The sequence below is a fragment of the Carcharodon carcharias genome, chromosome 10 (assembly GCF_017639515.1).
Source record: "Carcharodon carcharias isolate sCarCar2 chromosome 10, sCarCar2.pri, whole genome shotgun sequence".
Lineage (NCBI taxonomy): Eukaryota > Metazoa > Chordata > Chondrichthyes > Lamniformes > Lamnidae > Carcharodon > Carcharodon carcharias.
Window position 1 is genome coordinate 70458949 of NC_054476.1, and position 26403 is coordinate 70485351.

Consider the following 26403-nt stretch of genomic DNA (forward strand, 5'->3'; position numbering starts at 1 on the left):
AGGCTGGGGTTGTTCTCCTTGGAATGGAGGAGGCTGAGGAGGGATTTGATTGAGATGTACAAAATTGCAGAAAAAAGAGACATTTTTTTGCCAAAACTTATATCTTGCACTCATCAGGACAATTCACAACAATACCAAATGTAAAGGGAACAGCAATTTATACAATATGGGAAGAAGGTGCTGATTGGTTGGCAAGTGGACTCTGATTAGTATAGGCATTGCCATGGGGAATGTACCAATTGATGATGACTGACAGTTAACTGCTAAGCATTGTCCTATACGCAGAATATGATTGTGCAAATAAATTTAAGGGCCTGGACATTTAAGTGCGCACAAGAAAAAAGAAATTGGAGGGGACATTGAGCATAACCCTAGTTTTTAAATGCCTCCTTGTATCTTGGAGTCCAGTACATTAAAATAAATCTACAGCACAGCAAGGCTCTCAGCTGAACAAGTCATGTCAATGCTTTAGTGAGGGCATTTGATTTGAGGCACCAATTCTGATTGGCTGCTTGAAGGGCCAGTCCTCAACAGCAAGCTGGGGCAAGTCAGCATTGCTGCCCATAGCACTGGAAAACACAGACTGCAGCATCTTTGGGTTTGGACTGGGACCAGCAGAGACTTTTTCCCTCCAGTCATTTCAGCAATTTGAAGGATGAAGCTGGGCCAATGTTATGGGCTAAATTGTGCAATAATTATTCTTGATATTACAAGAAGTGATATGAAATTTTGTTCATGTATTGCATGCAAAATAAATCAGTTTGTTTTTAGTTGAACTTGTCTCACTAGACTGCTTATCTGTCTGTGTACAGAAGATCATTGAATCCAGTACATGCAACAAGGCGTCTTATTATCATCTAAGGGTTAAGCTATAATTTTTCAAATTAGGTCCTGCAAAGTGGGTAATGCTGCCAAGGATGTGAACATTGCCCATCCCTCATTGCCCTGTGAAGGTGCAGTTGGGCCTTCTCCTTGGACTGCTGTAGCCCTTGTGGTGATGGGGCTCCCACATGGTGTTAGTCAGGAAAATACAGGATTCTGATCCAGTGGTAAAGGAATGGTGATGCATATTTAAGTCGGGTTGGTGTGTAACTTGAGGGGGGAATTCGGAAGTGGAGGTGTCCTCATAACATTCACTGCACCGTATCTAATCGAACGAGCAGCAAGGTATTCTTTCAAGTTGTAGGGGACAAGAGGCCTGACATGGGTGTGGCTGGTGATGCTGAACCTGAGAGAGCATCCAGAGTAAAGCTGAAATATACAAGTCTATTGTGTAATTATGCAGTGATATGAGATGAGAGAGATTACAAGCTAATATTCCAAAAGAAAATGTAAAAATCCAGAATGAGAGATTTTCTGAAATCCAGCTAATGAGCTTTGACAACCTTGAACCTCCAGAGCACTGAATACATTTACAATAATAAATGCCTTTCCCTGCAGAGAGAATGTGAAGGCATTGCAAAACATTTAACATCCAGCATGTTCCTTTTTAATTCAATTATGTTGCACACACATTTGACGCTGAATTGGTTCAAGGGACGCCTTCATAGTGGCACAGCTAGTTAATAATTAAATCATCTAGTGGAATCAATGATGTTTCATATAAAATATAATTCAAATTCATGAATTAGTGTGCAATAAGATTACTTAACAAGGAATTCCATGTTCAGGTCAGCCTTACTTTACAATGGAATTTGTAATCATTATTGGCCTTTGCAGAAATGACACACAACACCATTCTAATAAGAAATAATATGGTGACAAAATTGATGCAGTTACCCACTGGTTTAACAGATTAAAAACAAGCAGTCCAAGGTATACTTGTGATGAACTTCAATTAAAGATTATGTGTATCCTTCTCTGAGTTGAGAGAAATGTTGCACAGAGACACGATTATGATAAGGTGGTCGATCATATGGGTCTCCTTGTAAATAGGATCTAACCCAATAAGATTCACAGAGGAAAATAAAGCAAATTACTGGTTGATTTGGCATGAGGGACAAAGCAATCAGATCACCTATTTCAGGGTGGGTGACAAAACTAGATTCCTGGGGTTCTCTTTCCAGATGGATTATTTAGTGGTCGTGCACAAGACAGGCCATTTTCAGGCTTGTTATGCAGAATAGTTTGGGCAGGAAGCAGACGTCTGGAGGAAACTGGTATGAGTTAACTAAAAGGAATTGTGTTCTAGAGCATCAGCATTTAGGTACCTTGTTCAATGAAGCATCTAAGCATTGGCCATTTAATAATGAAAGAAGGATTTAACTTTGGCCCCCTCCTGTTTCTCATTCAGATGCTGCTCCACGCAGCATCATCCAAAAATACAGTTTAGTTTTCACATACACACTGATAGCACATGGCTCTGCATCACCATGCCTTTATTCACTCTTCCACCGTTGCTAAATTATCAGTCTGCTTGTCCAACCTCCAGTGCTGGATGAGCAGAAATTCCCTCCAATTAAATAGTGAGAAGCCATTATCTTCAGGGCCCTGTGCAAGACTCCATTCCCTAGCTCCTTATGGGGAGGCAATGACGTAGTGGTATTGTTGCTGGACCAGTAATCCAGAGACTCAGGGTAATGCTCTGGTGACCTGGATTTGAATCCCACCACAGCAGATGGTGGAATTTGAATTCAATAAAAATTTGGAATTAAATGTCTGAAGATAACCATGAAACCATTGGCGATTGTTGTAAAAACCCATCTGGTTCACTAAATCCTTTCGGGAAGGAAATCTGCAGTCCTTACAGACCCACAGTAATGTGGTTGACTCTTAAATGCCCTCTAGAATGGCCTAGCAAGCCACTCAGTTGCATCAAACTGCTATAAAGTCACATACCTTACACATAATGTCCCAGACACAACCATAATCATCCCTGTGTATGTCCTGTCCCACCGGCAGGACAGGCCTAGCAAAGGTGGCGGCACAGTGGTATACAGCCAGGAGGGAGTTGCCCTGGGAGGCCTCAGCATTAACTCCGGACCCGATGAAGTCTTATGGCATCTGGTCAAGCATGGGCAAGGAAACCTCCTGCTGATTACCACGTACTTCCTTCCGTCAGCTAATGAATCAATGATCTCCATGTTAAACACCACTTGGAGGAAGCACTGAGGGTGGTAAGGGTACAGAATGCACTCTGGGTGAGGGACTTCAATATCCATCATCAAGAGTGGCTCAGTAGCACCACTACAGACCGAGCTGGCCAAGTCCTACATGACATAGCTGCTAGACTGGGTCTGTCGCAGGTGGTGAGGGAACCCACAAGAGGGAAAAACATAATTGACCTCATCCTCATCAACTTGCCTGCTGCAGATGCATCTTCCATTGACAGTATCGGTAGGAGTGACAACTGCACGGTCATTGTGGAGATGAAGTCCCACCTTCACATTGGGAATAGCCTCCATCATGTTCTATGGCACTACCACCGTGCTAAATGGAGATTTCAAACAGATCTAACAACTAAAGATTGGGCATCCATGAGGCGCTGTGGGCCACCAGCAGCAGCAGAATTGTATTCGAACACAATCTGTAACCTCATGGCCTGGCATATCCCCCACTCTACCATTACCATCAAGCCAGGGGATCAACCCTGATTCAATGAGGAGTGCAGGAGGGCCTGCCAGGAGCAGAACCAGGCATAACTAAACATGAGGTATCAACCTGGTGAAGCTTTAACACAAGATTACTTGCGTGCCAAACAACATAAGCAGCAAGTGATAGACAGAGCTAAGCAAGCTACAACCAACGGATCAGATCTTTGCTCTGCAGACCTGCCACATCCAGTCGTGAATGGTAGTGGACAATTAAACAACACACTGGAGAAGGAGGCTCCACAAATATCCCCATCTTCAATGATGGGGGAGCCCAGTACACCAGTGCAAAAGATAAGGCTGAAGCATTTGCTACAATCTTCAGCCAGAAGTGTCGAGTGGATGATCTATCTCGGTCTCGTCTTGAAGTACCCAGCGTCACAGATGTCAGTCTTTAGCCAATTCGATCCACTCCACATGATATCAAGAAATGGCTGAAGGCACTGGATACTGCAAAGGTTATGGGCCCTGACAATATTCCAGCAATAGTACTGAAGACTTGTGCTTCATAACTTGCTCTGCCCCTAGTCAAGCTGTTCTAGTACAGCTACAACATTGGCATCTACCCGGCTTTGTGGAAAATTGCCCAGATATGTTCTGTAAACGTAAAGCAGGACAAATCCAACCTGGCCAATTACCACCCCATCAGTTTGCTCTCCATCATCAGTAAAGTAATGGAAGGGGTCATCAACAGTTCTATCAAGCAGCACTTGCTTAGTAATAACCTGCTCACTGACGCCCAGTTTGGGTTCTACCAGGGCCACTCAGCTCCTGACCTCATTACAGCCTTGGTTTAAACATGGACAAAAGAGGTGAATTCCCGAGGTGAAATGAGAGTGACTGCCCTTGACATCAAGGCTGCATTTGACTGAATGTGACATCAAGGAGCCCTAGCAAAACTGGAGTCAATGGGAATCAGGGGGAAAACACTCTGCTGGTGGAGTCTTACCTAGCACAAAGGAAGATGGTTATGGTTATTGGAGGTCAGCCATCTCAGCTCCAGGACATCACTGCAGGAGTTCCTCAGGGTAGTGTCCTCAGCCCAACCATCTGCAGCTGCTTCATCGATGACCTTCCTTCCATCATAAGGTCAGAAGTAGGGCTGTTCGCTGATGATTGCACAATGTTCAGCATCATTTGCGACTCCTCAGATACTGAAGCAGTTCATGTCCAAATGCAGCAAACCTGGACAATATCCAGGCTTGGGCTGTCAAGTAGCAAGTAACATTTGCGCCACACAAGTATCAGGCATTGATCATCTCCAACAAGGCAGAATCCAACCATCGCCTCTTCATGTTTAATGGCATTACTATCACTGAATCCCCCATTATCAACATCCTGGGAGTTACCATTGACCAGAAACTAAACTGGACTAGCCATACAAATTCTGTGGCTACAAGAACAGGTCAGAGGCTAGGAATAGTGCAACGAGTAACCCACCTCCTGACACCCCAGTGCCTGTCACCATCTACAAGGCACAAGTCAGGAATGTGATGGAATACTCCCCAATTGCCTGGATGAGTAAAGCTCCCATTACACTCAAGAAGCTTGACACCGTGCAGGACAAAGCAGCCCATTTGACTGGCACCACATCCACAGACATTCACTCCCTCCGGCACCGGTGCACAGCAGCAGCAGCAGTGTGTACCATCTACAAGATGCACTGCAGGGTTTCACCAAGGATCTTGAGGCTGCACCTTTCAAACCCACGACCACTATCATCTAACAGGATAAGGGTAGCAGATAAATGGGAACACAACCACCTAGAAGTTCCCCTCTTAGTCACTCACCATCTTGTCTTGGAAATATATCACCGTTCCTTCACTGTCGCTGGGTCAAAATCCTGGAACTCCCTCCTTAACAGCACTTTGAGTGTACCAACACCACAGGTACTGCAGCAGTTCAAGAAGGCAGCTCACCACCACCTTCTTAAGGGCAACCAGGGATGAGCAATAAATGCTGGCCCTGCCAGCAAAGCCCACACCCCGTGAATGAATTTAAAAATTCCCTCCCCTGGCAATTTTCCGAAACTAAACTGGAGTGTTTGCAGACTTGGTGACATAATTGACCCTGAGTTGAGTTTCCAATCATACATCCATGCTATTACCTAGACTGTCTATTTCCACCTCCGTAACATTGCCAATGCCTTGGTTTATCTGCTAAAACCCTCACCCATGCTTTTGGAATAGCCAAGTCTAGAGGTAACAATGTAAGCTTGGCTCACCTCCCACATTCTACTCTCTTTAAACTTTAAGTCATCCTTGCTGCCCACGTTCTTATTGCACCAATACCCATTCCCCTATCATCCTTGTGCTCGGCAAGCTACATTGACTCCAGGTCAAGCAATGCCTTGATATTAAAATTCTCATCCTTCTTTTCAAATCTCTCTATGGCCTCACCCGTCCTTATTTCTGTAATCTCCTTCAGAGCTACAACTCAGATATCGGCACTCATCTTACTCTTGGGCAATCCCAATTTTCATGCTCCATCAATGGTGGCTGGGCCTTCAGCTGCCTAGGCCCTAAGCTCTGGAATTCCCTCCCTAAACCTCTGTGATTGTCTACCTCTTTTTCTTCCTTCCAGATGGTCCTTAAAATCTACTTCTTTGAATAAGCTTTTGGCCATCTGCCCTAATATCACCATTTGTGGCTTCTAAATGTTGCTGGATAACACTCCTGTGAAGAGCCTTGGGATGTTTTATTACATCGAAGGTGCTATGAAAATATAAGTTGTTGTTGAAAGTAAATTAAGATTGACAGTAATATGGAGAGGCGCAATTAGAATACAAGTCTTTAAGGCACAATTAAAGGGAATGGTTTCTTCTTTCGGAGAACCTGATTGGTATTTTGGGGCAGGGGTGTGAAAAAATGAACAATGATTCACACTGAGAATCTGAATTTAAATTTTCTGTCTCCTTGAGTTACATTCTGGTTTGTAAATACAACAGACAACACAACTGCAGATAACATGCCTTGGATTTAATGAAAATAGTTCATATTCTTTTGGGGAAGTGCTTGCACATTCATGACCTCTTGCTCACCATGAACTATGCCTGCCAACATTACTCAAAACATAATTAGAAATTTCCTGAACAAATGAAACTTTTTTTTATATATGCTGCGGTGTTCAAGTATCAAGTGTAATTGGCCCCAAATTTGATCCTCTGGGCTTTTCACTGTTTTTTCCAATGACAGGAGGGTTGCTAACCACACAGGACAAATTTAAGATAATTGGTCAAAAAACCAGGGGGAAGGGGCAATTTTTTTTAATGCAGTGTGTCTTGAATACACTGCCCTGAATGGCTGAAGGAAGCAGATTCAATAATAACTTTCAGATGGGAATTGAGTATATACTTAAAAAGGAAAGAATTGGAGGGCTATCGGGAAAGGACTAATTAGCTAGTTCTATCAAAGAGCAGGAATAGTCATGATGGACCAAATGGCCACCTCCAATGCTGTGTGATTCTGTGACTAAGGCTTCATAACTTTCTGAGTCTCTGATTATTCTCAATCTATTATATAATGTTCAGTCTGTTTCCTGCTTATCAGTAACAAAAAAAACCCCTTGTCTGTAGAGTCAATCACACAATGCCACAGCCAAATGTTAATAACTATTGTCGGGTTCACTAGCAATAAACATTAGTCACACCATCTGTAACCAGCTCAGAACTCATCCTTCTGGTGATGAATAGAAAATTAGGAGGCTCTGTCCTAATGACATATCTGGTGTTGCACTGACTCATATAGACCAACAAGGCATTAGGATCAATCCAAAGATGGGTTGTGTAGAGAGGGGGTGTTATGGAGGGCCTTGCTTATCTTGGCGGGTGTGGCATTGGAGTGCTCCAATTGGCTTCAGTGCCCATAGTTCAAGGAAAGTTAAAACATAAGTTGGGCTTCCTATTCTGAATTGGTAACCATTGTCTTCTGCTCAAAAGAGCGATTGTGAGGAAAATGGGTGAGAGGAGGATTGCGCTCAACGACTCCATGCCCTCCCTCCTTCCATCCCCATGGCATACAATCATTTTACACTTTACTGGCCTGGCTGACATGAAGAATGGCCAAGTTAAATGTGGAAGTACATCGTACATAAAAAGGGGAGAAACAAATATAGAAAATATTAAGGTACAAACAAAAGGAGTGAAAAGCATGTTTGGTGTTTTTATATATAGAAAAGTACTGCTAATTCTTTAAAGAAGTAATTAAACCTTACTGTCCAACTGTAGTGTGGTCGTACTGTTAGGAGCTCAAGAATTGCATTGTAACTCAATGCTATTCATCAATTACCTAACATTAGCCTCTATATGCAAACTCTATGCATATTGTAATTTAGTTCGTTATATGGGCTTTTCCATTCTAGTCCATCTTCCTAAACAGCCAGTTTACTGCTGCTCTCCTGCAGATGCCCATTAATCTAAAGTGCTCATAGATCACCCAATGTGTTCTCTTCAGCATCGTTGCCGCCTTGCTTTTGTGCAGTGCAGAAAATGGTGGAAGTTTATTCTTTAAGTGGTTGCAATCTTACTGGCAAGAATTTTGCTGTTCATTTCAAAATTGACTGAGTAAACTTATGAGCTTTCATCTGAACCTGAATTCATAAAATGGTGATCACTCAGAAGTAAATTCAAGCTTCTGGATTATGTCATGCCCAGTAAAGACATGTCATATTCATAACTTTTAAAAAATAAACTGTATCCATTGTGGAATCATCTGGAGCCAACTCTTTTTTCAAAAATGGACAAGAAAATGCTGCAAAAGATGGCTGCCCAGGGTCATCTGACTTGGTCTGTGGATTCAAATACTGCCACACTGGAGACTATTCCATCACAGTCCTGACTTGTCTTTTGCAGATGGTGGACAGGACTTTGGGGAGTCAGGAAGTGAGTTACTCGCTGCAGGATTCCTAGCCTCTGAAGCCACTGCCCAAGGGGAAATCGCCTCAGAGGCTAGGAATCCTGCAGCGAATAACTCACTTCCTGCACCACTGTTACAATCACAGACATTGGTTAAGGCTGATTCAGTGCCGATCATCGGACAGGAGGCAGAAAACCTCACAACTTCCTGATGCAAGAGCTAATTGAGGAAAAGAGATGAATGGACAAAGCAATATATTTTACAGCAATACATTATAGAGCACATTATTTTGAATGTAAAGTATTCATTCCTTTCAGGATGCATTTTTAAAAAAGTAAACGCCTGCTTCTCTTTCTGGATTAATTTGATTAACTAAGTCCTTCTCTAAGCCATTAAAGTGGGGAAAAAGTATATACCCATTTGAACACTAAGTTCAGGAATGGTTTTAAGGGTACTTGCTGTATATTATAATTTATTTCAATCTGGTTGATTCTTCTCGTGTTGATTTGTTGAAGTGTTGAACAATTCTATTATATCCAAACACCTTCTGTGGAACTGTGTTTTGCATTGTTACAGAGATTGCAGAATGAACTACCTCTGACCCCAGAGCAATTGGAAGCTGTCTTCGACAGCCTGGACCAGGATAACAATGGCTATTTAACACCAGCAGAATTCAGCATGGGATTTGGTATGTACCACAAAACCTCTTGTAAATTGTGAAGATGGTGTTATGATTGAAACTAGCCATGATTTTTTAATCCTTAAAGTGCTCAGAGCAGAAAGACTGGGTTCTAAGGGCAGGATTTAATGCAGGCGACCAGGGAATCAACTAATGGAATGGAAACCTGTGGCAACCTCATGGACCCAATCTCCCAGAGATCACATCCTTAATTGGCAGTGGGAACCCAAGTAGTGGGCTCTCAGCTCCAGGGGGCTTGTTTAATTGCTGCACAGTGGTGTCTGGGGTAGACATCAAGAGGCTGGGAGATTTCCAATACTGGCAGTGCCAGCAGGAGAGATGACCACTGCCCGTACAACATTTTAGGACCTTGAGGATTGCCACTGGGTCATCAGTTAGAAGCATTTGTGGGCGGGTTGAGGGTTGCAGGGAGAGAGTTTCCAGGGAGGGCAGGGCGGGTTGTATTAAGGGCAGGGGGGATGGTTTTCAGTGGGCCCTCCCTTCCTGATGCTGGGTCACTCAGTTGGGAACCGAGTGCCTGAGAACCTACAGCTACTAGGCGACAGGCAAACCTGCTCGGGTTTGCTGGGTGGCCTCCCTGCCTGCCGCTGCTAGAATACTAGTGATGGCAGGATGAGGCCCTTAAGTAGCCATTTAAGGGCCTCAGTTGGTCTCCAAGTGGAAAGACTGCCCTTCCCACCCTTAGCATGATCTGGGGGAGGTTGGAAAGCGGTGAGGTCCCCACCCTGCACCCTCCTGCCTGATCAACATCCTCCCTACCTCCATACCCACCCCCTGGGGAAGGGAGAGGGCATTAAGTTCAACCCAGGTCTCTGAGTAAAAAGGGTCGGAATGAGTTTTAATAAACCCAGTTGCTATAATACACAATGTTGGCTCATGGCTACACTTTCAATGACAAAGGCTCACCAGCAAGCGAGGTTAGGAGAAATTTCTTTGCATGGAATTATTTGCAACAAAGAGTGGTTGATATAGACAATATTGCTTCCTCTGAGGGAAAATCTGGGTAAATATTTGAAGCCGAGAAAGGTACAAGGCTATGGTGATTGACCAGAGAAATTAGATTAGTTTCAAATTCCTTTAGCAAAGAGCCAGTGCAATCATGATAGACTCCTTCTATGTGAGAGATACTTTGGTGCATTTCACCCCAAATTGTTGAAAGTCCTCCTTCAGGGAGCTTATAAGTTCAACATTTTCTTAGTAATTGAAATGAAGGCATTCTGAAAACAAAGGATGAATGGACTATTTCTAAAATAAAGCCTATATAATACTGGGACAGATATAGGAATAGTTATATCCACCAAGCCTCATCGTACCAAAATAAGTTATTGTAATGAGGTTTATTCAATTTAAAAGGATAGAATGAGATGAATAGACCAGCAGCCACTGTACCTTTTTCTCTTCTATACCAAAAGCAGACACACTCTCCCTCTAAGTGAAAACAAAGGTAATATGGGTAGCACTGCTTAACTACAAATCAATTCTTCTTATAATTGGAATGATCCTTTCAACTCCCACACAGCTATAATTAAAGGTTCTGTGTGGAAATAGCAGGCATATTTTGAATAGGGCATGTTACATAAGGATAGCCTCACTGTTGCTGGAAACCATTGGCAACACTGGCAGCTCTGAATTCATCCTAATTTTCCTTTTATGTCCCCATGTCACTCAGAATAGATTCAACACTAATTAGTTGTGAAATTAGTGCGCGTGTTAAACTTTCATTGGCTCTCTGCTAAAGTTGGAGTAGGTCGTTGTCGGCTGCAACCCTTTCATCTCTTGTTATGGAGAGGAAATGAAATATAAACTAAAATGAATTGTCTTGATCCCCATAGATTTTGATTAATTTTTTTTAAGAGCGATCGACAGAAATAACTAAAGGACATGATTTCACTTTTTAGGACTTTTACTGTAATGAACAAACTAAAATCAACTTAAACCAAACATTACTTAAAAGACAACCAATATACCAAATGAAGGAAAGGAAATTTTGCATTAACTAATTAATGCAATCGTCATACTTCTTACAAACATTTCTGTGCCCAGCACTTTGGCAGATTTGTAGCATTACAAGTACAAGTCCAGATTACCTCCAGTCCAATGGACTCACTTCACCCTGCCACAATAGGGCGAAAGTTCTAGGGACTTTCAAAAATTGTCCTGCTCAGCCTGAGTTTTCCAGAACTGACCTTCACCTAAAGGGCCCACCTCAGCATCTCCTTGTTCTTTAAATCTCCAGAAGTCCCATCTGCTCTGTCCATTCCTTTTGAACAGAAAACCAGTTCTCACAAGCATCCTGCTTGGTTGCTAATGCAAAACCAACTTCTCTCTGCTCTTAACAGCCTAGCTGCTTTGTTTCTCCATATAGTAATAGCTCCTTTGTCTCTCTCTCTCTCTCTCTCTGTTTCACAAAGCAGCTGTCCTTTTTCTGTGAGGTAATGCATTAAAGTGCGAAAAGTGCCACTTGATTACAGAAGGTTCCTGTTGAAGTTTCTTCCCCATGGTAAGAAGATCTCACAGACCTGTTTCCATGTGGAGGCCTTTAGTTTGAGCTCACTACCCCCCTCATTCAGAACATTTTATTTCAGCTTGAGTTAAAGGAGACATTCTAAAATGTCTTGTAAAGCCCAATATTCGTAATGAAAAGTGAAAAGGTTTATGATGTATTTGCATCTTTAGAGAGAATTTCCAAAAGTTTATCTCCCTGCAGTACTAAAAAATTGGACTCCAATAATGCTCTGTTGAAAGCTTGATGAAAAACGTAAGGCTTGATTTTTAGCCCCTGTTGGGATGGGAATCGGAGACAGGCTGACAATAAAATTTAGCGTTGCTTGCCAGCATGCCGGTTTTCTGGCTCTATTCTGTCCTCCCACCAACGTTCATTAAAGGCCACTGGAGGCCAACTGGGATTTTCCAATTGGCAGGGCCCAATTTAGTTGCCTTCCAGCAGCAGACTGGGAGGCCAGCACTCCAGGCAAGCCTAGAGGCCCCCTCCCTACCTGCCTGGTGCAGCTGCAGGCTGCCCTATCGAGGGACAACCTCCCCCGCAGTGGTGGCCTGGCTGCAAATCCATTTTTTAGTTTAAATTTATAAAAGCTGGAGAGAGGGCAGCTCCATTTTTAAGTGTCCTCTCTCTTACTTGCCTGCCATCACAGCCTACTGCTGTTTTCAGACTGGAAGGCCTCTGATTGGCCTCCAGCTTCAAGAGTTCACCCTCCATCTGAATTGGACAGTGAGCCTGCCTTCTAGCAATTAATTGGTGGCTCTACGGAAGATCGAATGAGTGACTATTTCTCACACACTGGTGGATTCAGACCCATGTTTGACCCTAACAGCAAGGTTCAGAAGCCAGGAGGGAAATTTCAACCTTGAGAACTAATTAATAGGCTGCTGTCAATATGATAACTACACAATAATTAACCATAACAAGTATTGTAATTAAACATTATTGATAGAATTATTACCTCTGCAGACTTACATGGTGCAGTATATAAGGGGAGATAGTGGTAATGTCACTCACTGGGCTAGTAATCCAGAACCCCAGGCTAATGTTTTTTGGGACATTGGTTCAAATCTCACCACAGTTGTTGGTGGAATTTGAATTTGGTTAGTAAATCTGGAATTTAAAAAAAAGTTAATTTTGGTAACAGTGACTATGAAACGTTGTCGATTGTTATAAAAACCCATCTGGTTCACTGGACAACATTCAGGCTTGGGCTGATAAGTGGCAAGCAACATTCACACCACATAAATGACAGGCAATGGCCATCTCCAACAAGAAAGAATTCAACCTTTGCCCCTTGATGTTCAATGGCATTACCATCACTGAATCCCCCACTATCAACATCCTGGGTGTAGGGCCAGGGAGACAAATCATGAGCCCTGGCGCTTCTCCTGTTTCCAGTCACACCCATCCTCCCACCCTCTTTAACCAACCCCCACCCCCCTTCAGGCACCCAGAATTGAGAACCATTGTTACAGTGCGATCGAACTGTTTCATATAGCTTTGGAAAAACTCCTTGGCTTTTGTGCTCTGTGCCTGTATGTATAAAGCCCATTGAAAGCTCAGGTTTCAGTATTATACACTTTACAACCGCGACTTTGTCAGACAATTACACACAACTTGGTCGTTCATATTATGCAACCAGCTCTGCTTTTTTAAACCTGGCCCTGTGCAATATTCAGACAGCAACATCCAAAAGACTGAAACCTCACAAGCACTGCAAACAACTGTTTTAGGTACATTCTATTGACGCCTGACTCTTGGTTTCACTTCCAAGCTAAAAAATGGCAAAACCTTCCAGCATCAACTAATTCAGCTGCAATAATGTGCTATTTCCATCCACATAAGTGGGCTTTGTTAACAGAAAAGTTGCACTTTGCATCGACTGATAAATATTTCTCATTTTACTTTGAAACTAACCACTTTTACAAATGCCCAGCATGGAACGTATAATAGGAGAGCCAAGTACTGCAGATGCTGAAATATAAACAGTGCTGGAAACATTCTGCAGACCAGGCAGCATCTGTGGAGAGAGAAACAGTCAATGCTTCAGGTCCACGATTTTCACTAGTTTTGATGAAGGGTCACTGACCTTTTTTTCCCCCTACACCGATGCCTTCAGACATGCTGAACATTTCCAACACTTCCTGCTTCTATTGGAGCAAAAATAACCCCTTTTTCCGCCCTTCAAAAAACAATTAGATTTCTCATGAGCCTCTCATTCCCCATCAGCAAGAAACCCAGCAGCAACTGAGTTCTGGTTTGAGACATTAAATACAAATTAAATAAAAAGTTAAGATATGAAGAAAACATAACTTGCTGAGCAAAAAAAAAATCAATGTCAAACAATAAACTGATAACTTAAAAAAGAATAATTATTACAAATGACCATTAAAAAGTGTAAAGCAGCAGAGCAAACTAATAAAATCTTTTTTAACATTTTGCTTAAGAAGTAGAGCTAGAGAGAGACAGACTAAGCCCCAAGTGCTGGTTACCAGGGAAGGGGAAGGGAACCTGGGCCAAGTTAAGGGCTTCAGTTTAACTAACACTGACCTTGTGTTCACCCATGGCCTTGGTGGAGTTCATTCAAAAGTAGGGGTTGGAAGTGGGTTGTCTTTCAGCCTGTGTTTTGCTCCTCTCTTGGCCCAGTGTGTGATGTGTGTGGATGTCCAGCTCACTCCCAGATGCGGGGCTCATATGCACACTCGCTCTCATGCTCGCTCACTTTCATGCCCACACACTCAATAGCAGCTGTGATTTCCTCATATGACTTCACAGTGAACCCAACCTACCAGTTGGAATTGTGCCCTGTGGAGATGGTGGCCAACTCAGGAGGGGAAGGGAAGGGAAGGTCCTTACCCTCCCAACATATTTTCTGTCCTGAAGTCCTCCCCCAGTCTAGTCCCTCAGTGATGGTGTCTGTGGCCCAGGGCCCTTCTGCTCCTGACCTCTGAGGTTGGGAGGTGAAGGGCCATGGGCCACAGCCACCATCATTAGTGACATCGAGGGACAGGACTGCGGGAGGACTTCAGGGCTCAGAGAAGATGCCGAGAGGGAAGGGGCTGTGGGGGTGGAGGAAAAGTAAATGTAGAGGCACTTACCTTGCACTCCAGCAGCCTCCAGGCCCCACCCAGGGAAGAAAGCAGAACACAAGTCTGACAACACCCAAATAGGAGTCTGCAAAGAGGTAGGCAAGAAAAGGAAGGACTGACTGACGCTAAAAACAACCACACAAATAAAATACTGCAAGTGCTGGAAATCTGAAATAAAACAGAAAATGTTGGAAATATGCAGCAAGTCAGGTAGCATCAGTGGAAAGGAAAACAGAGTTAACTTTAACATCAGATGAAAGGTGAAGAACTTTCCAAAAATAATGTACCATTTGCCCTTGAGGACTTTTGGTACTGTAATAGTGATGGTTGAGTAAGAAACTTTTAGCCTAGACCTCCAATCCTCATTGCTAGGCATCTACTGATGAACTTTCAAGGTGGCAATTGTACAGTAATTGTCTTTAACACGATTGCTGTTGGGCTATTATGCAGATCATTAGTTCCACCTGTATGATTAATTTTGAAAATGTTAAATTTTGGAAATGTGGTGATACACTTCTAGGGTGTTTTTCTAACATTTTGACAGAAAATCTATTTGGATAAGGTAACTTTGGAAAAAAAAAACACTTGAAAAAGTGTCATCTTCCTGGTTTGCATATCTATTATTACAGAAAAAGATTAATGGAGTGAAAAAGGGTTGGAACAAAGAAGCCCATTTTCAAGCTAATCTGGCTGCATCATCACTATGATCTAGTGAATTTTCTAAGATCATTGGCTGCTTTTGCTGATGAAAGAGCAAATTATTCCAGGTGCAGGAACTCAGCAATAAAAACAGAAAGTGCAGGACCTGACAGCATCTCTGGAGGGAGAAACAGCCATCACCACAGCCTTCCAACTGACGTGATGTCAGACCTGCTGAGAATTTCCAGTATTTTCCGGTTTTATTGCCTGATTTTGCTATTTGGCCCCAGTCACATGCTTCTGAATTTTACTAATAAGTAGCTGAACATGAACCCTTCTACAAATATAAAGAATTATTTCCCTAAACTTTGGGGAAACCTTTGTAATCCTGTAACATTCTTGCCCTTTGCACCTTGATTTCTCTGTGACAAAACCATACATGAACTGTCCAGCAACTTATTCTCAGGAGTTTGTGCCATGATTCCTCTCCAGTTGTCTGCTGGGAGATGTTGGAGAGTGGCCTAGATACGCAGTATTCCAATTTATTTATTTTATTTTCTCTGATTTTCTGTGGTGAAACACCTAGGCTTAACTGAGAGCCTCTGACAAAGAAAATGGCAGTGCTGTGTGCAATCTGAAAGCATCAGATTGGAAAAGTAATCTGGAAGATAAATTTGTCCAAATCTTACATGACAGTTTCCTAGAATAATATGTTGTGGAACCAACCAAAAGATACCAGTCTGGTATTGTGCAAAGGGGCAGGGTTAATTAGTACTCCCCTAGTAAAAGTTGAGGAAAAGTTGTCATAATACAATTGAATTCCACATTAAGTTTGAGATTGCTTTACTCCAGTCCCACACAAGAATCTAAAACTTAAACAATGCCAATGGCATAGATATGAGAGGAGAGTTGGCTAAGATTGATTGGGCAAATACACTGAAAGATATGATGGTAAATAAACAATGAGAATAATTTAAAAAAATAATTCAATGTTTTCAACAAAACCATTGAAAAATAAAACCTCCTGAGAAAGATCCATCCGTGGCTTACTAAAAAGGTTAAAAATGGTAATAGATTAAGAGAATGTTGCATAGTAATAGTAGTAAATCTGTGGATTGGTAGTGTTTTGGAAACCAGAAAAGGGCCACCAAAAGTTAATGAAAAGGGAAATAAATTGAATGAGAGAAAAGCAGCCAGGAATATAAAAACAGACTGTAAAAGCTTTTACAAGTAGACGGAAAGGAGGATTGTAGCTGGTGTTAATTCCAGTAATTGTAAGTTGAGGAAGAATTAGTCTGATGCTAGCCTGGACCTTAAACCAGGTTTATTTCCAAGACAGCAAGTAAAGTCACAAACTCTCCCAGTTCCTCCCAGACATCCAGCGTGAATTGGTTTATATACTCTTGCAATGATTCCCTAAATTCTTCTCTGATTGAGGACAGCTGTGTTTAGTTACCAACTTAAAGCATGTATTCTATTGCAGCACAATTTCACCATTAACAGCCAGAAGGAGGAATTATCATGGGGTTTGAGGAAATGGCAGAGACATTGAACAAATATTTTGGGAAGAATTTCACAGTTGGCATGTGGGGGCGGGCCCAACACGCATGCACGTAAAATGATGCACGATGACGTCTGGCATGCGTCCCGACATCACTGCGATATTTCAGAAGGCAGGCACGCTATGTATTCGGAGGCACACTCACCATTAATTAATGGGCCAGTTAAGGCCCTTGAGGCAGCAATTGACAATGATTTTGCACAGCCCGTGCGATTTTCAGGGTGTCTCACGGGCGCAACGGGCAGGCGGGTAGGCCATATTTTCACAAACCCCATCTATGGACGGGAAGAGAGGGGTGAGTGGGCTTGCTAATGTGAGTTGTTAGAACTTTAGTTTATTACTTACTGCTACTTGCTTGTGTGAACAGGACAACTTCATTTTGTTTCAGAGCTGCTTTGACAGAAATAATGGGCTTCAGTTCAAGACTCTGGAGGAGTCATAACACTTGGGGCCTTCCAGGTATCAGACAGCCTTCCCTTGCCCTGGGAATGGGGACTGTGGGCTCCGCTGGAGGCACCTCCTCTGAGGAGGAAGAGAGGGCCAGAAGGGGGAGGAAGCCAGGAGTCTATATTCAGCCTCCAGGGGAGTGACCTGTGGGGGAACAAGTGCAGGCACAAGGGGCGCAGGGCCGACAGGAAGTCCAAGGTGGAAGGGGCCGCAGAAGATGCCACTATCCTGCTGCCAGGGTTTTCAGGCGGTGATGCAGCTCCCTCAATATGTCCGAGATGCAGTGCCATAGGAGGCTCTATCTCTCAAGGGAACTTGTGACCTCCATCTGCCAGATCATTGGCCCTGAGATCAGCTCCAACTGTGTGGGTGGATACCCCATGCCAGTGGCGCTGAAGGTCATGGTGGCCCTCAACATCTATGCCTCTGGCTCTTTCCAGGGGTCAGTGGGTGATCTTTGTGGAGTCTCCCAATCAGCTGTCCATAGTTGTGTCAAGCTGGTGACAGATGTTCTGTTCAGACATGCATTGACTTTCATTCATTACTGTACGGAAGAGGCCAACCAGACACAGTGAGCCAGAGGCTTTGCAGTGATAACTGGCTTCCCCCGCGTCCAGGCTGCAATAGACTGCACACATGTGGCCATCAAGGCACCAGTGGGTGAGCCGGGACCCTTCGTCAACAGGAAGTGCAGATAGTGTGTGATCACAGGATGCAGATTCTGCAAGTCTGTGCAAAGAACCCAGGCAGCTCCCATGATGCTTACATCCTGAGATACTCCCAGGTGCCGAGGCTCTTCAGTGCTCCAGCCCGGCTGGATGGATGGCTGCTGGGTGACAAGGGCTATCCCCTCGGAAGGTGGCTCATGATGCCTCCCCGCCATCCAAGAACAGAAGCTGAGCAGCTGTACACTGGGACCCAGGTGGAGAGAACCATCGGTCTTCTCAAGATGCGCTTCTGATGCTTGGACCGTTCAGGGGGCGCACTCCAATACCCGCCAGATCGTGTGTCACTGATAGTGGTTGCATCCTGCACTTTCCACAACCTGGTGCTGGAAAGAGGGGATACAGTGGAGGAAGAAGATATTGATGCAGCTGCTCCAGCTGCAGACAATGAGTCCAGTAGTGAGTCCGAGGACGAGCACGCTCAGGAGAACGCTGAGGGGATAGACGCCGACCTGGGCAACCTCCAGGGAGGCAGAGACACCAGGGAGGCTTTAATCCAATGCTCCTTCAGTTAGCCTGCCAAAGAAGAACCATCACCACGTACCAGGGCTGCAGGCTCCATGCTTGATACCTGAGAGCAACACTTGCTTGGTCAACAACATGAACTATGTACCATTTCAATAAAACTCAATGACAAATAAGTCACTCATAACATCATGGGTTCCCCTTCAGCTGCAGAATTAATGAAACAACCAGGGATTGTTGAGAACCAACACATTTAATACTTTGCAGCTTGGCATACAAATATCAAACTAAATTAAAAGGTGCTGAATAGCACATCAAGTTAACAGTAACTTAAAAGTGGTGCAAAAGAAGACACCAGTGATAAGCCTAAGGTGCTTTATGTTTATGTTTCCGGGTGCTACGTCTAGGTGCTCCTGCCTTGCTGGAACTGGCATTGGGGACAGCCTGCGGACTCTGCTGTCCTGTTTGCCTTGATGACCTTGGCGGGCATCCTCTGGCCTGTGGAGCCTGTGCTGGCCCTGATTGGGAGGGAGCAGCCAGTAACACGGCTGGCATCTCTCCAGTCGCCGCAGCCTCATCGCATGCAATGGTCACTGGCAGAGAGGAGGAGGAGCAGCTGCCCTCATCCAGAGTGCCCTGAGAGGAGCCCGCAGAGACAACAAGCAGCTCGTGTGCCTACGTCAGGTCACTTTGGACCCCCCTGTTCACCATCGATGGATGGGTTGCTAGCTGGGATACTGGGTGACCAATCCAGCTCCCACACTGACAGTGACCACCTGAGGTCAATGCTGTTGTGAGGGCTTGCAGGTCCGAGCGCATCCTCGGGAACCCCTAATTCAGTCCTGGTGGAGCCTCTCCATGAGAGTCGCCATTCTCTCCATGGAAGAGGCAGTGTACTCGGCCATGAGGCTCATTGCATTGCTCATGCTCTGCATGGACCTCCTCCATCACGGAGACCATGGCACACATTCCCTCATGTATCTTCATCAGATCCTCCTGCTGGACTTTCAGCATCTGCTGCCTGAGGGCCGACTCCAGAGGCCCATCATCAGCCACCGACTGAGCATGTTCCTGGTCCGCAGCATTCCTCTCACCGTCTGTGCCCTGGGCACTCACTGCCTCCACCTGTGCCTCAAGCGAGTGTGACGTGCCCTCACCGCTGTGCACTGAGATACTAACCGACGATGTAATTCCCACCGAGGTGCTGGTATCTGCACTGGTGCCTGCCTGGCTGAGAGGGTGTGACGCTGGTGCGTTTATATCATCAGTGCTCTCAGGTGAGTGGCGGTCCCTCTACCTCCTGAGGCCGGGCGTGCTCTGGTGAGCCTGAAAGAAAGAACAAGGACATTTGATTAGTTGAAGTAGTTACAGTGTTACTGTGCGTGCCTGGCACCTGGATCAGGGTGCCCTCATCTTTCCATTATCAATGGGGATTCCATATTCGAGGCTGAAATCAATATGCAATCAACAGCGGAATGGTTGCACTTACAGACATTGTGACCTCAGTGCACGGCACTCTTACCTCAGTGTGGCCGGTTGACCTGGGCGCATGACACCTCTCCAGCCCCAGTGCCTCCTGCACGTATCTAGTGAGGATCAGAGGGTGGGGCTGCCCTCCGCCAGTCCACAGCCGCTCGGCATTATTGTGTGTTGTCATCTCCTGAAAGGAGAGAGGAGCATTGATTAGTCCACCCTGTACCTGCAATACCATTGCAGCCTTACCATCCCCACCTGAGGAAAACCTAGCAGGGCTTATCCGATTCATGACCCTGGAGCCGCCATACACTCATTCTGAGCAGCCAGGGCTGACCCCCTTGCCTAGATGCTGCCTCCATAACATTTGTCACTCACACTCTAAGAACTTCCAAACCCACGACCATTACCACCTAGAAGGACAAGAGCAGTAGACAGATGGGAACACCGCCACCTGGAAGTTCCCCTCCAAGTCACTCACCATCCTGACTTTGAAATTTATCACTGTTCCTTTACTGCCACTGGGTCCAAATCCTGGAACTCCCTCCCTAACAGCACTGTGGATGCACCCAGCAGTTCAAGAAGGCAGCTCACCAGCACCTTCTCAAGGGCAATTAGGGATGGGCGATAAATGCTGGCCCAGCTAACGAAGCCCACATCCCATGAACGTAACTGCTGTGCTAAGTGACCCATGCCAACACAGCGCTCACCCTTCCCGATCGCAGGAGTTCTTTAAACCGCTTGTGGCACTGCATCCATGTGCATCTCACCACATCGTGGGAGCTGCCCTGTGATGCCACCTCCTCCCAGGCATGTTTGGTTAGGTGGCGGGGGGGGGTCTCCCCTTCCCATCCTTTGGGACAAAGATATCCCGGCATTCTGCCACCTCCTTCTCGAGGCGGGTAGCAAGGCACTCATCGTAAAACCTCGGGACCGACTGCCCCATCAGCCTGCCTCACGCCTGGCCTGCTCACCGATGACATTGTCCATCGCAGATGACCGAACTTTGTGGCAGCCTTAGGACGGCTGTCTACGCCATTTTTGAATAGGCTGCTGGGTCACCATTGGACCTCCCGCCTCCTGCCACTGCCCGCCCCTTCCCACTGATTTCAGGAGCAGTGAATTACGCTGGGCGGGCCTTAATTGGCCTACCCATCTAAAATCACTGTGCGCACCCAATTGTGAGCGGCAGTTGGGTTCCCGACTGCCCCCACCTGCTCCCATCGAGCCCACCCACCAACTGAAAAATTCGTGCCTTTGTGTCTGTCTTCTCTTAAGAGAGGAGGGCGTTTAATTTCAAACAGTCCTGATTTCTCCTCTCACCACTGCCCATAAACAGAAAAATGTTTTTGATTTTTGATTTCTCCCTTTATAAGTGGTGGCATATTTTTCCCAACCCTTCAGTTTTGGAGAGATCTAATCCTCTATTAATAACCCCACAGCCACCAAGAGTAGGGTAAAATCAGAGGGTTAGATTATTTTACACACACTCAAAACACTGTGAAGGGGTGTCGCTATGTAACCCTGGTACAATCACACAATAAAAGAGGGAAACGGGAAAGAAAGAGGTACAGGGCAAAGACCACGGAGAAAAGAAATAAGAATTACTGTTTCATGTGAGTCAAGAGTTCAGTGAATCTTTGCCCAGGGAAGGTTCTTCCAGTTGGCTTTGCCTGCCAGGAGTCCTTGCCTTTTTCCTTGGAGCTTGGTTGAAGGCTGAGGCAGGTGAAGATGTAGCAAAGTACTCTGGTATTCTGGGAATTAGTTCAGTTTGTAAGTGAAATGCAGGATTCTTTCTGGGTACTCGGCTTCGAGAGAGATGGAGGTCAGAGGCAGGCTGATCTAGCCTGGAGTCCTGTTATCTCTCCTGTAGTTAAACAGAACTGAACATGGAATCCGAAAGCTGTATAATTAAAGCAATTCAAACAGCTCAAGTCTCGGTCAGGTGATAGGGTGGTTTCGAGCCGAGCCAGTCAGCTCACAAGGCCCCCTTGTTAAAAACCATCGTACTTTGAGCAGGTAACTTGGAATCGTTGGCACAATGTTGGAGATGAAGAATCACAAATAGCTCTGCCTTTGTCCAGGCTGGTGCAGACGTCTCATCTACTCATTCTTTGTGTTGGTTTGGCTGCTATGTTCACACAAGTCACATTCCAGAAGGTTTATGAGTTTGCCTTTGTCCATTGGAACTGCTGAGAGTTTGAGAGAACTACCAGTATGTGACTAGCTGTGGTTATTTTAGCAGAACAGTTGTCCATTAAAAAAAATTAAACAAGAGAATATGGAAGAGAAATTTCTTTTAGATTTTTTTTCTTTATGCCTTCTTGGCATGACACTTCACGGTAGAAGACAGATTACATACCAGAACTAGAGGGTAACTAAGGGGCTAATAAGTCTGAGGAACTTAAAATAGTTAATAGCAGCAGGGAAAAAATTTTGGAGATACTTGAGCTAAACGCTGATAAATCCTCAAGGCCTAATGATCCATATCTCAGGTTCTGAAAGAGGTAGTTGCAAAGCTAGTGAATAGTGGTTATGTTTATCCGAAATTCCCTAGAATCTAGGGCAGTCCTATTGGATTGGAAGTCATTAAATTAACACTGCTATTCAAGAAAGAAAAGAGAAAGAAGATGGGCAACTACAGGCCAGTTAGTCTAGTCGGTTGTCAGGAAAATGCTAGAATCTATTATTAAGAAAGTCATACAATGCACTTAGAAGATCATAGCATGATCAGACAGAGTCAGTATGATTCTGCAAGAGGGAAATTATAAAATTTTTAGATTATTTTTGAGGATGTATTTCATAGGGTATATAAAGGGGAGTCTGTAGATGCTGTATACTTGGATTTCCAAAAGGCATTTGATAGTGTGACACAAAAGTTTAAAACGCAAAATAAGGGATCGTGGAGTTGGGGGTAATATATGAGCATGGATGCAGAATTGGTCAATGGACAGGAATCAGAAAGTAAGGATACATGGGGCATTTTCAAGTTGGAAGGCTGTAACTAGTGGAGTGCTAAAAGGATCATGCAATGGGCTCAGCTATTTAGGATCTATAGCCTGAATCTTCTGAAGAGCGGCAATCACTGTCAGATTGCAACTCCGCTCCTGCTTTTCTGTGCCACAAACCACTCGCATTTCTGGTCAGGTCTTCCGATCCTGACTCCTTCATGGTGCGGTCTTCCATCAAACTGCTTTCTTGTAGTGCTGGATCATCCAGGGTAAGACAAGCTTTTTACAGTACTAGCTGCCGTATTCTGGTACATGTTCACTAACACACTGAAAATTTCTGGGATGTTTAAACAGCTTTTCATTGTGGGAGGGAATAGGTGTGTGCAGGGTTGCTGTTGGGTTGAGTGGGGAGGGGGGTTGGGGCAGGCCAGCGGGCAGTGGGCGTTAGACAGGTTGGGGGTTGGGGAGGTAGTTGGGGTTCGAGGGGGGAGTCAGGGGTTCGTGGTGGGGTAGGGGGGTCAGTTATATGTTTACTTGGGAGTCTCACATTTTCTGGGGAACTATTCAGAAAAGTTAGAATTATCTGAAGTCTCCAACTCTAACTCAGACTTTTTTGGAGGGTCCTGGGGAGCAGAGGAATTGCCCATCAGAAGTTCAAACTTCCCAGCCAAGTCCCACATAGATCAGTATGTCTGGATTTCCACAGGGTCCTGAAGCACAACTTGCGTCTTGCATCTGGTCTCTGATTATCTGGAGACTGGAAGATCTGGGCCCACGTTAATGATTTCGACAAAGAGATTGACAGTAATATATCCAAGTTTGCTGATGATGCAAAGCTAGATGGGAATGTAAGCTGTGAGGAAGATGTAAAGAGGCTGCAAAGAGATATAGAAAGGTTGATTAGATAATAATGTGGGGAAGTGTGAAATTATTTACTTTAATAAGAATAGAAATATAGGGTATTTTTTAAAAGGTGTGAAATTTTTCAATGTTGATGTTCAGAGAGATGTGAGTGTACTCATAAGATGAACACAAAAGTCAGCATGCAAGTACAGCAAACAATTATAAAGGTAAATGACAAGTTGGTCTTTATTGCAAAGGAATTGGAATATAAGAATAAGAAAAACTTGCTTTAATTATGTGGCTATAATCGAGGACTTTGATGACACCTGGAGTATTCAGGGCAGTTTTGGTATCCATGTCCAAGGAAGGATATACTTGCTTTAGAGGTGGTACAGTGCAGGTTTATAGACTGGATCCTGGGATGAAGGATTATCCTATGGTAGGTGGTTGAGTAAATTGGGCCTATGGTTGCTGAAGCTTTTCTTTGTTTCAATGAGATCGCCTCTCATTTTTTAATTCAAAATTCTGAAGGGGCTTGACAGGGTAGACAGAGGTGGTTTTCCTTGGCAGAGAAATCCAGAACATGGGAGCACAGTCTCAGGATAAGGGGCCAATCATGTAGGACTGAAATCAGAAGAAACTTCTTCACTCAGAGGGCTGTGAATCTTGTCTACCCCAGAAGGTTTTGGATGCTCCATCATTAGGTTTATTCAAGACTGGAATAGCGAGATTTTTGATCTCTCGGGGAATCAAGGGATGGGGGGAGAGGGCGAGAAAGTAGAGTTGAGGCAAATGATCAGATACGATCAGACTGGAGCAGGATCGAGGGACCGTATAGTCTGGACCTATTTTTTAATGTTCTCATCCTATGTTCTTAATCTGCAGCCTACCATTTTAGCTCAAGATCCTGGAGCCATGCCAGGCTGCCCTTCCACCTCTATCATCTTAACTTGGCTGCTCATACTTTCTCTTTAGTACACCAGTTCCAATATGTCCAGTTTGACCACTGTTTAAGTCTGAGCAGTAGGAGTCCAAGGGGCTTGGCTTATCCAAGTTTAAGTTCTTTTCAATCCATTGTTGAGTAGCTTGTAAAATTGTTTCTTGAATGTACAGGACAATTCATAGGTATCAAGATATTGCCGGCAACGGAAAGGCTAGAAAGCTCCAAGCTTGAGGAAACATTTGAGTCCGGCTGGTCTGATGATCTGGATATCATAGATGATGTGGAGGAGAAGCGATTTTGTTTCATGATGCAGCAACTCGGTGCTTCACAGATCTTCGAGGAGTAAGTATTTGCAAGTTTGGTTCCGTTGTTCATTTTATATCTTTCATCCAATGACATTTAGAGTCTAACTCTTAATGAGTGGAGCAAGATGTTAATGTTAGAGAAAAAAAAAATTATTGAAAACTTTCAAGGCTGATTAGTATGTAGTCCATAGAATGTACTTGGTGCAGATGTTCAAAGAAAATAGAGTCTTCATTTAAGTAAAATTCAGTGAATTAAAGTTCCAAAGTTTCTCTATGGGATAAGGAATGGGCTTTTTTGACCTTTCATGGTGTTCATGAAGAATGTTGGGAATTTTGCTTTTATATAAAAAGACATTAGTTAGCATCTATGTTGTTTGGATTTCTAGTGCTACAGAAATGTTAGACCATAGAGGAACAAAAATGCAGTGCAGTGGTATTCTTGTGGTTTGTTGCCAAAAATAAAACAAGCAAATTTTCATGAAAGCATCAATTCCGTTCACTTCTCTGTAGCAAAGTCTGTTCTCTGAGTCTGTTTTGACAGATGTTGACCCAACCCCTTGACCAGGCACGATATAGAGTGAGCTCAGAGGACCTGCATCAACCTATACTTGTACACCTCTGTTAGAAGTAAAGCGGAACAAGTGACTGCAGCAATGTGAAAAATGACTTTGTACTGGGCAGGGTCAATCAAGTCTCTCATTGAGCTTTGATTGGGTTAAGTAAAAAATATTCCTTCCATTTCTTCCTCTACCACTTTCTTCTGACAGAGGAAGGCTGCTTTTAGTGGCAGTGTTGAAAGTGCAACATTTCACCTCACCAAGCCAGGTTAGGTAAGGAGAGATTGGACCAGGCTTCCTATTCGTTACTGTTATCTAGTAATCCCTGTGGAAGATGTCTTGCATATGGGCGTCAGGTGACAACCAGATCAAGTTTGATTGTGATTATTCTCACTGTTGTGATATTCCTTGACTCTGGTTTCTCGGTACCAAGAGATACCAAAGGGATTTTTTAAATTTATGCATTCATGGGATTGGAGTGTCACTGGCAAGGCCAGCATTTGTTGCCCATCCCTAATTGCACTTGAACTGAGTGGCTTGCAAGGCCATTTCAGAGGGCAGTTAAGAGTCAACCATATTGCTGTGTGTCTGGAGTCACATGTAGGACAGACCAGGCAAGGATGGCAGATTTCCTTCCCTAAAGGTCATTAATGAGCCAGATGGGGTTTTACAATAATTGATGATCATTTCATGGTCACTGTTACTAGCTTTCACTTCCAGATATTCTTATTAGTTGAATTTCAATTCCATCTGCTGCTG

At 44.2% G+C, this 26403-nt stretch overlaps 1 protein-coding gene across 1 annotated transcript in view; it reads left to right on the top strand.

Moving 5' to 3' along the window:
• cracr2b (calcium release activated channel regulator 2B) overlaps positions 1 to 26403 on the top strand; it is a 164623-nt gene that overhangs the window by 58112 nt on the left and 80108 nt on the right. Inside the window, exons 3-4 of the mRNA XM_041196657.1 lie at positions 9020 to 9131; positions 24953 to 25124. Of these exons, the coding sequence (XP_041052591.1) occupies positions 9020 to 9131; positions 24953 to 25124 (284 nt within the window). The remainder of the gene's footprint in view (positions 1 to 9019; positions 9132 to 24952; positions 25125 to 26403) is intronic.